The following is a 12,585-nucleotide window of genomic DNA, read 5'->3' as shown; positions in this document are numbered from 1 at the left end:
GAATAACAAATTGCAAAGAAAAAAAAATTATTTTTGTTTTACTATTATTTTTTTTGGCAGGAGTGCGTCAGGTGGTAGAAGGAGACTTGCCAAAGGTTACTCCAGATGTTGCAGTGACCATTGCAAAGAGTGATTTGATGGCCATTTTTGAAGGGACTCTTGCCCCTCTTCAGGCATATCTGTCAGGCCATCTGACAGTTCAGGGCAACGTGCAGATGCTTATGGGCCTTGAGTCTCTCCGCCAGGGTAATAAAGAGAGAGAGAAAGATGACATTTTCATTGTGTAATGAAATGATTTCTATTCAAAATTTTAAATATTGCAGACATAATATAAAATCAGTAGCTTGAACAAATACGACAAAAGCCTAATTTTCCTTTAGGAAAATGCTTCTTGCATGCCTAAATCATAATCCAAATATGACAGACTTTTCTTGGCATTTTTATTTCTTGTTTCAATATATGATGGGACATTAACATAGTACAGTGAAGACACCTATTTATCTATAAGGCACAATATTTATGAATTTAAAGAGATTGAGGTGTTTGCATGTCTTTCTTTTATATTGACTTTGCTATAGGTATAACTTGATTTTCATTACAGTATACTTTCAGTTGAAGCAATTTAGGTAGATTTTTTTATCTTCATATTTTTCAGTTTATATTATATTTTCCTTTGATATAGATTTTATTTGTCAGCTTCATGTACCGGTAGTTGCTTTGGAAAATTATTTTTTACTGTAATTACTTTCAAAATCTGTTAAAATAATTGAAGACATGAAAAGCAGGACATTGGTCTTTTATTATGAGATAAAATAATATTCCATTTTAGGTGATTACTTGAAAATAAGCTAAGTAAGAAAATTTATTATTATAAGACTAGTTATTTTATTGATGTATATTAAGTGAATATAATTATATTAACATTCCACACAAAGCAATGAGAGAGTTCAGTAATTTTATATAACCTCTGTATATTGTGAATAAAAGATAAAATGAAGGAGGCTTTAACTTCAGAGGAGGGAAATTTGAGATAAATATCTCTAGTTTTGTTAGAGTAAGACAGTAGGAATATGTTTTGACTAGGTCTTCCATCCTATTGGATAGTGGTAGACATTGTAATGCACATACCGTACTTGAGTAAATATAAGAAAAGAAGAAAAATCAAAGTACAATACACATGTGAGTGATACTTTAAATTAAACCTCCAGGGAAATGAAAAACAGGTGTTCCGAGTTCTTGACAATTTCAGCATCTCTTCAGGGATACTGAATATGACTTAAAATTTAATAGAAAGATTTTCCTCCTGTTTCCTCTTTCCGGACAAATTGTGTATATAACGAGCACAATCCGTTCTACAAGGTTGCTCGTTAACCGAAAAACTCGTTAAACGAAACCATTGTTTCAATGGGTTTTTGGGTAATTGGTTCCAGCTCACCGAAAATTGCCTAAATTCAACAAAAAGGGTAGAAAAGTACACTTACTTTGAGGTGTGTATATAGAGGGTTCCTGGATGATGATGATGATGATGGGAATTAGAATGGGGTTGGAGGGGAAGGGAGAAGAGAAGGCATTGGGGTGGAAGAGAAGTCGCCCCATGGCGCTATTTCACCCATAAAATTTTAGTTCGTTTGGTGTAATTCAAGATTATTTTCTTTAAATCAACACTGCACTGCATTATATATTGTCAATATGTAAAATAAATTTCAAAATGACCAATAATTTGCTTGGAAACACAGAAAAAAAGCGTTTAGTTGAAGAGAGTCTCAAGCAAGATGTTACCTCCATTGAAAAGAGAGAGAGAGACTAACGCCTGTTTGGTGTGTTGCCAGGCTGGATGGCGTGCCAGAAACTAGTTTCTTTACCTTCAATTATGTTCAATAATTGTTAAAATTACTAAAAAATTTAATATTAAACTTTTAAAATTATTGAATACTGTAAACTTCTTGATATTTACTAAAATGGTAAGGAATATAAGCCCTAGAACCGATTACTGTATTGGCGGACTAATACTACAGCTGGTGGAGCGCCAAATGCAAGCGGAAACATGTTGAGGTCGGCTCGTAAAAACTCGTTAACCGAAGTTAAGAATCTTTGGAAAGTAACTTGTTAACCGAAATCTCGTTAACCGAGGCCCTCTTTAACCGAGGGACCACTATATATATACAGTGACCCTTCCGTTAACGAACTCAATCCGTTCCAGAAGGTCGTTCGTTAACCGAAAAGTTCGTTAACCGAAACCATTGTTTCAATGGGTTTTTGGGTAATTGGTTCCAGCTCACCGAAAATTTCCTAAATTCAACAAAAATGGTAGAAAAGTTCACTTACTTTGAGGTGTGTATGTAGAAGGCTCCTGGATGATGATGATGATGGTGATGATAGGATTTAGAATGGGGGTGGAGGAGAAGGAAGAAGAGAAGGCATTGGGGTGGAAGAGAAGTCACCCCATGGCGCCATTTCACCCATAAAATTTTAGCTCTCTTGGTGTAATTCAAGATTATTTTCTTTAAATCAACACTGCACTGCATTATATATTGTCAATATGTAAAATCTATTTCAAAATGACCAATAATTTGCTTGGAAACAGAGAAAAAAAGCGTTTAGTTGAAGAGAGTCTCAAGCAAGATGTTACCTCCAGTGAAAACAGAGAGAAACTAACTCCTGTTTGCTGTGTTAAGAGGCTGGATGGCGTGCATTAAACTAGTCACTTTACCTTCAATTATGTTCAATAATTGTTAAAATGACTTAAGAAATTGAATATTAAACTTTTAAAATTATTGAATAGTATAAACTTCTTGATATTTACTAAAATAGTAAGGAATTTAAGCCCTAGAACCGATTAATGTATTGGCGGACTGATACTAAAGCTGGTTGCCCGGTCAGTGCAAGCGAAAACATGTTGAGGTCGGTTCGTAAGAACTTCGTTAACCGAATTTTTTTTCGTTAACCGAATTGAAGATCCTTATGGAAGGCAGTTCGTTAATCGAAATTACGTTAACCGAGGTGTTCGTTAAACGAGGGGTCACTGTATATATATATATATTCAAGAACTGAGCTACGTAGGTAAATAGTGCCATTACATATTTTATATAATTAATATTAAAAATTTGTGAATAGAAACTGTTGGTAATTCAAAGGGTTATGAACTGCACTTTTTACAAGATCTGGGCTGCTTAGCCTCGAACATGTAGAATACTGGAAAAAATTCTTTTCAAATTGTAATATAAATATAAATGTATAGGTACTAAGTTGAACTCAATCTTAATGTGTCAAGAATTTATTTTAAATTTTACACAATTTTATTAGTTTCAGAAATTAGATTAATTCTAAGTGTATTCTGTACTGAAACTAATGTTAAGAAAAATCACTAGTACTGGGGGCAGAAAACTGTAAATAATGCAGTTTATTGTTTTCATATTTTATGAAAGATAAAGTCTTGCACAAATATAAGCACAGTAGTTAAGTAAAGTTTATATAAAATATCTTTAAGAAGAGAAATTAATAACTACAGTACAGTATATTATGTTTAGGGTCTGTATGATTATCAATGATTATACAATACTGAAGAAACAGAATATTGCTGGTACAGTACAGTACCTTAATCTTTTTTACATATAATTTCCATACATTATGGATAGAGTTACTTGAGAATTTGTAGCTGTTCCATTTTTTATTTATTTAATTTTTTTTCAAATCGGTAATATTATTTTTATTTTCGTACATGCTGTTGTAGAATATTATTGCCATTTTCTGTTTAAAATTTTGTCATTACTGTATGTGACTAAATTATGTAGTAATTCCCCTCCCCTTTAAAAAAGAAAAAGAAAAGGTTCCTCTCCTAATGGGACTGGTATATTTAAGGAAATATTATTGCTATATAATTATGGCTTGCTCATATATTACTATATAATTACAGTATATTAGGAGTTCAGTGATCATCAGTTTTTAAGTTTAACAACAGAGAAAGCAGTTGGTGAACTTTTTACACATCTTTTTAGTGTTGATTGGCTCATTTCTGGTCCATGTGTAACTTTATCATCTCTCTGTATTTTCATTCTCATGATACTGTAAAGGCAGAAGGGAATTTAATCCGTGTAGTTATTTGATTCACTTAAACACTTAAAAGAAGGTTAATGATCAATATATATGGTGATTGACACACACATCTGTTTTAGTGTATACGGGAGTACTTAATGAACAGTACAGTACGAGTAAATAATGTGGAGCATCTCATTTTATAAAAGTAAATGAATTATTCTACATCAGGGGTTTTGGAAATGAACCTGGATGAATGCAAAAATTAGCAATTTTTTTAATAAAGATAATGCCAAAGTTTGATGATGGCGGATAAAATTTTCTCTATGGCACACTGCCGCCTTGTTTTAGGTATTGGTGATCACTAGAGTTGATCTTCAGAAACAAAATATCTACCTAGACAATAGAAGCCTCTTAAGGTGTACAAGGGCTGTAATATAGCAATTATGCAAAGTGCTCTGCTGTGTGCGATAGATATTTATATACATGGTATACCATAATTCATTTTCGATTAAGTATTTTGACCAATTGCTTAGTGAACTTTATTACAGTTATATATTAAATAAACTTTTGCCATATGTATACCATTTGCATCCTGTTGATCATCTTTTGAGATTCAGGAGGTCAATGAAAGACAGATGCTGTTTCATAAGTTCCAATACAAAAATAATCAAAGAAACATATACTCTACTGTAATATATACACAATTGTATATACGTACTATATATATATATATATATATATATATATATATATATATATATATATATATATATATATATATATATATATATATATATATATATATATATATATATATATATATATATATATATATATATTAATATGTGAAATGATTATCTTGATTTTTACTGCACAAAAACTTAATGTGTACAAGTTCTGAGTGAATATTACTTTGTTTAGTACTGTATACAAATAGCATCTAATTGTGTAGGATAATTTCATTACTTACATTCCAAAATACTTATCGCTGTAATAGATATCATGTTCAAGACTTAGCCTTTGATCTGAAAGCACAGTTTAAAAGTACTGTATATCTTCTCATATATGATTTACCATTTAAAAAAAATCCCATTTGAGGTGATCTAAGATATGTGGAAAAAGGAGTGTGTGATCCATCTAGTACAAGGGTTTGTTTCTATATGGATGAAAATACCTCACTGAATCTGTATATTTTCAATCCTTTATTTCTTTTTCCTTGGGTATTCTTATGTAGTATCTTTACATTTTATCATATTTCATCACCTCACCTCATCACATTCTTCCAATCACTCCACTCAACCTTCTTAGTGAATCTATCAATCATAGTCAGTGTCTGTTACTGACATAGTCCATGGTAATAAAGCTTTACAGGCCACTACATCATATATAATTAGATTCAGCTTCTTCCCACATATATTAATTTGGGCTTAGAAGGACCTGTACCTGCACTCTACATTTTCAAGGATTTTCTTAACTATCATATATTGTTATTCACTTGTAAGTGAAGTTTTACAGTATAAAATATTTGATCCATTTTCCTCCCACATTAAATATGAGGACTGAAGTACTTTATTCTGTAATTTCATACATATTTTGCTCATTATAATACACTGCTAATCATACTTATTTACTTTATTTTACTGTCAATCATTTGTTTTATATACCGGAATGTCTTCGTGCACCCATCTAGTTATAGTGGACTACCTCACTCAGTCTTCCTTTTCTAAGTTCAAGTCAAAAGTCTGGTACTCTCATTTTGTTGTAGAATAAATGTAACATATACTTAATTTTTGTACATAATTTTATGCTTATTATCCCATGAGTTGTCACCCATCCAGTACTAGGACACATACAGCAAAGTTCTCTGCTGCTCACTTTTGCATTCCTATACTGTATACATTATTCATTTCCTATGGCAAACTGGTTGAAAGTATCAGTACAGTATATACGTTGTACAGTACAGTACTGTAAAACTGACAAAAAAAATAATGATACAGTATATCCTGTCTTTGTTGGGTTCATTATTTTATAAATGAAGTTTGCTTTGCTGTGATATTACCCATGACATACACAAACTATGTTTTAAATCATCATACAGTATAGAAATACCTGTAATAGAATAATTTTTTTTATATATTTACTTAAAAATTTAGTGATTGAAATGCAATAGGAAAGAATTTTGTTTATGGTGTGTTCTAATAGAAACCTACTGAAGATGTGTGTGTCTCCCTTATAATTACTGTTATTAGTTAGCTTGATGTAACATATACATAGTTATCAGCTACATGCAAATCCATTTTCATACCACGTTTGCCATACTTCATAAAGTACGAGCAAATTTGTGGAAATGTTGATAAGTGCATGAGAAGTGTACCAGTGGGTACTGTTGCTGTTTCAGTCTTTTGTTTCATACAATGATAAGTTTTGACTTATGCAAGAATATATAATTATGAGACAATCTTCACATAAAAATTATTTATTGTTGTTATCCCCTCTTTGATTATCCTTTTGTATAAATGTATTAATAGCATGAAACAATAGTTAATGTGGTTATGATTTTGAATGCACCTGCATGACCTTATTTAAAATCCTCTGAAATATTTTATGAAACTAAGAAACATAATGGTAGACCAGACTACAGTACTGTGTACCATATATTGTATGTATATATATATATATATATATATATATATATATATATATATATATATATATATATATATATATATATATATATATATATATATATATATATATATATATATATATATATATATATTATATATATATATATATATATATATATATATTAATTATATATTTGTCTAATGTTTCCAGTGGTTGTTAACTTATTCTATCTTACTGGTATACTAGCTGAAGATTCAAGATAAATACCTGTATGATAAAAATATATAGTGGAAGTTTTTTCAAGAATATAGTAATGAATTTGGCTTATTTCTTACATAAAATGTTTTGAAAGTTTTATTGGGTAGCTAATGAAAAAGAGAAGATTGGAAGATATGTTTCATCTTCAGTACTGTACACATTACTAGTGTCTCATTACATCATGTCAAATAATTCCTTATTTATTTATTTATTGGTTGTGGTTTATCTTGAATACCCTCATGTTGCCTTATTACATTACAATGGGCAAATTAAGCTATTCAGGTTTGATGGTACAGTACAGTACTCTGTGAATACTGTACATACTTATGCCACGACATGGGGGTGATTTGATATTTTGTTTAATGTTTATCATTCCTTACTAAAGGAGTTCTCTATTTTCGTTTTCTTACCAAAGCTTTCATCTGAGTGAACTTGGTTCATATTAAACAATTATTTGAATGATTGTATATAATTCACCTTTAACTGGTACAGTACTGTGCTATACTACAGTTTCAGTTGAACAATTATTTGAATGAATGTATATAATTCACCTTTAACTGGTGCAGTACTGTACTGTACTACAGTTTCAGTTTATTTGAATGTACCCTGTACAGTATTTATATGTTGTGATAATGGTTTCAAAATACTGTAGCAGGACTTTTACCATTATTGCCTACATATTTCAGAATTTTTATAAATGTACAGTAATACAGTATAATAAATTATAATTGAATTAGTTTTGATATTGAGGTGTTTAAAGTACAGTACAGTACTATAATTATCTGAATGTTGATTTTCAGTAATAAAAAGTAATTAAAGATTGGCTACAGTTAATGTGCCTTATTTGTATTTGTATTTTCTTGAATCGGTAAAATATAAAACAGTCTATTAAATTTTGTGCTATTTTCTGCAAAGTTTGACCAATTTTTAATATTTTTCGTAGTTCTACTTAATGTGCTATCTCTTAATCCATATGTACAGGCCACTACTGTAAAAGCTGTTTCCTTCTTTAGGGCCAAAAAAGTAGGTTGACTTACCACATGAGAAATCTCAAATCTGGTAACAAATCTCAATGTTAAGAAAAGAACTATAGATTTGGTTACAAGACAATATGGCCTTCAGAGTTTTCTTTAAATATAATAAGATAAATGTAATTAAGAGTAAAGATTGACTCACTATGCATAGGAAAATAGAGTGAATTGAGTGAAATATCAGTACGTAATTAAATTACTTGAGGGGAGAGGGTAATGAAATAGGCAAATTTTCGAATTATTCATAAAAGTGCTCGAGGTGGGTAAATCAAGCTTTCATGACACTGTACCTATGTGATTGTGTGGCATATAAAAGACCAGGAGTTCAAAGAATTAATAGGCTTTTAATTTGAGGTTGAAGTGTGGGTATTACAGATACAAAAAATACTATAATTTCACAACTTCACAGTAAAGAGGGTGCATGGTAGAATTAACAAAGATGAGGTCTGATAGAAGCTGGAGATGATATTTGTAAATCATCTTGGACAACCATAACCCACAACATTTTCTTCATGTAGGGTAAGATTCTTATTGTCCTTTACATATGACTACTGTATTGTAAGGGTAATAAAAATTTTTTTATGTATTTTTTAAATACTACAGGTAATATGATGTACTCATGATGTTTATTGATTATACAGTACACGAGTTTCCTTTTACCATTACAAAAGTTGTAAGGAAAGTTAGTAGGATTTCTGTTTTGTCCTAGTACTATATGGCTAACATTCTCTACTGAGGGAATATTATTTCTGGAGACTTGGATAATGATTTATTTTAGTGAACACTGCCTATGTAGAACTTAAAAGTGGACTGTCTACTGCTAAATTAAGAATCTTTAGCAATGATGAATTCACAAGGATCTGACTTTTCAGTTTACATCGTTGTCAAAAGCCTGATCGATACTTGTAAATTACAGACTGCATGCTAACATATGACCAGACAATTTTCTATCATCATCATTACCGCTAACACCATTTTACGACCATTTTCCACTCTCGCATGAGCTACCTATGATTAGCTGAAGTCATGGTGTCCTGGTTACCGTCAGGGAAATTTGAAACAAGTCTTATTACTGGATTCCCTTCCTATTGCCAACCCTCTTTTACATAGAGGGAACTGGGCATTAAATGTAAGACTTCTAAATGCCTTCATAGCTGATAGGCAGCGTCACTTTTACCTGAGGTAATCATAGATTACCCCACCTGCGTACCTATGGATCTGTAATGCTGTTAACTACTGGTATACTTTTTACTCTGTGTACTGATTATATCTATCTTTATATGCAGTACACTACTGTATACTGTAACAGTGTTTTCTCTCATTTACACCCTTCCTTATTAACATCTTGCATACAGCCATATACCCATCATCACGTCCTATCGTACCCATCATTTACATATTTTCTTATGATCTTGTAACAATGTTTCTGATGTTGGTACTCATTCTTCTGGTACAGTACTACTTCACATCTAGGTGTCCTACTTAATACGCCAAAGTCATCATGTAATAGCGCTTAATTTAAATTTTGTTTTCCTATTTCCTGCTACTCCTATTGATGACACTTCCTGCCTGCATATTTTATTTTGCTTCTTGATAATAGAATATTGCTTAGTACTGTATAGCTTATGTTAGTTTACAGAGCTAGTTAAATTTAAAATACTGTAAGTTTGAATTTTTCAATAAAAATTTTCTTTAATTTCTGTACAAAAAATTAATATAGACACCCAAATCTAAATAATTCGTAATCTTAAATTTTTTTTCAAGATTACAACATAAGAATATATAAAACACTGAGTCAGGAAATATTTTTTTTGTCATTTAGTACAGCATTGTTATCTCTTGCAATTGTTGTGTGTACTGTCATGCTATTGCTTCCATGTATATACAGTGCAGTACAGTATATCCAGTGGAATGAATATAGGGAAGTTTGTGTCCGGAGATTTTAACAATATATTTTGTCCTGTACATTTCTTAGCCTAACCTAAATTAAACAAACCTTGCTAAACTATCTAGGATTTATTTTTTCATGTATCCAGTAAGAGCTTTAACATATAGTACAGTACTGTACTTTATACAAAACATTCACATTTATTATCTGCTCTGAACAAAGTTTCTCCTGAACAAACTCTTCTTGATTCAAACCTTTAATAAATACAATACAGTATTATGTTATCACTTCCTTATAAATCAATGATTCACTGCTAAATAAGTATTGACTCTCCCTTCAGAGTGTTGACCAAAAATTTACGGTATTCTTAAGTTAGATTTTAACAAAAGTTTTCTTTAATATGTTTTTAATAAAAGTTTTATTTTCCAGGAGCTGGATAACCAGAATCTTTATTATCCAGAACCCTGTTTATCACCATCTTTATTATCCAGTCCATCAGTTATTATTTTGTTAATTTATTCATGTTTCTTAGCTTCTGTAACATAAGTATTAATTATAAAATATTCTATAATATGGGTACTACAGTACTGTACTGTACTAAATTCTAGTGTTCCCCCAATCAAGATTCTGGTTACTTAACAGTGGTTCTTATGTTCCATTTTAGTAAGGCTGAAGACAAGCAATATGCTCTTTGACTTGGACAGTGGATAATCATACGATAATCACACTCGGTTATACTTCTACTATTTGAAGATTACTTTGCACCCTGGATTACTGCTAGACTCTGGAATGTTCCAAGATGACCAAGTAAATTTAGTTTTTCCACATGTGGGATTTATTGTTATTTCATAAAGCATTGTGAGTCACATAGCCTTGAATGTTGAGTATGGTTAGAAATTAAAGTCTAGGTAACCAATATACAGTAGTTAACTTTTGTATATACAGTATGTATAGCGGACTGATGAACAAGTCTTTTAAGCTGTGAAGAGCTTTGAGCCTTAATTTGGCCATTTATAATTACAATATACAATATATTTCTTAACCCTTATTGGCATTTGTTACCCAGAAGTTAAAAGTTCTTTAACTAAAATTGCAGAGATCAAAGGCTTAAAATAAAATGACATATGATAGGTCAAAATAGAGGCAGAGAGTTGTCCATCCCTGCCTTCCTCCACCTAACCCCCTTCCCTGCTGCATGTTTGCTCTTGCTCTTGATGAAAAACCTTGTGTGTTTACTGTGGCTTTTTTATTTAATGTCTCACTTCATAGCTAATTTTATTGCATCCTTCAAAGCAATATGCTCCAGTGTATTAAAAAAGAAGTTTGCTGTGCACTTTCTTTATGAATGTAACAATTTACTGACTAATACCTAAATACCTGTACATTTATTACAGCACTAGCTGATTTATTCTCTTGCCATAGTTGTGGGTAAATGATCCAAAACTCGGTATGATAATAAGCACTTTTCGGTTGATTCATTGGTACTGTAAAAAAAAAATAAAAAATCATAGGCATAGTAAAATTCTTATAAAGAATAAACTAACATAACATACTCCCATCTAACACAGAGACAAAGTAATGAGGAACTGATTGACCGAGCTGTGTATGTGCATGCAAAATGAGATTATGATTTTATAATTACAGGCATAATAAATGACCTAAAGAATTCCACAAGTTAGGTACTATTTTGGATCATCTATATCACAGAGTTATTCTTGTTGTCCATGAAACACGGATTTGCGCAAAGTTAGACATATCAGAAAAGTTTATCTATATTGTGTACAAATGTAGAGATTGTTCAATAAAGATCACATTGCACAATGTATTGTTTTGCCTACCAAGCTCTGGCATAGCACAGCAAATTCTGAATCACTATTTCTCTGCCTAAGGATTCATATCTGTTTCACTATTCATCTTCTGTATAAGTTTGCTTATCTCTTTCAATGCTGATTAGATATTTTCTTCAGTCTAATTACAGTATATTTCATATATTATTTATTCATTATTTATGCTAAGGATATGGGTGTGATGGCTCAACTGTCTATACATCCCCATCTGAAAATAATGATTTGCACTGTAAATCATTATTTTCAGATGGGGAAGTAAAGACAGTTGAGCCATCACACCCATGCAGACAATTGAGTGCAATGCTGACCACATTGCCTCCTTGTGTATGTACTGAAAGCTTAGTAGTGACTATGGCTGTGCTGTATTCATTCTGCCCCAAATAGAACATCAGGCCTATGAGAACTGTATGGCACCAGCCATTTCAATCCTGTGGGGTAAGTTAACTCATCTTGCCTTAGGGTTGCCACCACAAAAGTTTTGGGAAATGAAGTTACAGAATAATGTATTGTATTACAGGTTGTACCTCTCTAGTCCGGCAACCTCGGGACCTGACCGGTGCCGGACCATGGAAATTCACCCTTTTCCTGGATAGATAGTGACTTGTGCTTATGCCTGGAAGCACTAGCACCACTTTCTCTGCATCATGGTCTCTTTGAAGACATATTGAAGGGTTAAATGTCGTATAGTAGCTTCTCAAATTTCGCGAGTTTTTAATTCTTAACGTATTTTATTGGAACACAAAAAATAAATAAATAAAAATTTTGACGGCGGAAACTTGAATTTCGACGGGTTTGAACGGCCCGCCAACGTGCAGACGACGTGCATAATCGTGTAAACAGCGTCATTTCTCTTATGTACAAAAGATTCATTATTGTTTATTACTGAATGTCTTTTTTA

At 31.6% G+C, this 12,585-nt stretch overlaps 1 protein-coding gene across 1 annotated transcript in view; it reads left to right on the top strand.

Moving 5' to 3' along the window:
• The window catches only part of LOC121877164 (stomatin-like protein 1), a 44,873-nt gene extending 33,212 nt beyond the window's left edge, over window positions 1-11,661 (top strand). The window contains exons 10-11 of the mRNA XM_042382776.1: window positions 61-246; window positions 10,270-11,661. Of these exons, the coding sequence (XP_042238710.1) occupies window positions 61-246; window positions 10,270-10,280 (197 nt within the window). The 3' untranslated portion in view covers window positions 10,281-11,661. The remainder of the gene's footprint in view (window positions 1-60; window positions 247-10,269) is intronic.
• Window positions 11,662-12,585: the final 924 nt, after the last annotated feature.

Source organism: Homarus americanus, unplaced genomic scaffold (genome assembly GCF_018991925.1).
Source record: "Homarus americanus isolate GMGI-L3 unplaced genomic scaffold, GMGI_Hamer_2.0 scaffold29963, whole genome shotgun sequence".
NCBI lineage: Eukaryota > Metazoa > Arthropoda > Malacostraca > Decapoda > Nephropidae > Homarus > Homarus americanus.
Note: the sequence above shows the minus strand (reverse complement) of the source record. Positions and strands in the feature narration are given on the sequence as shown.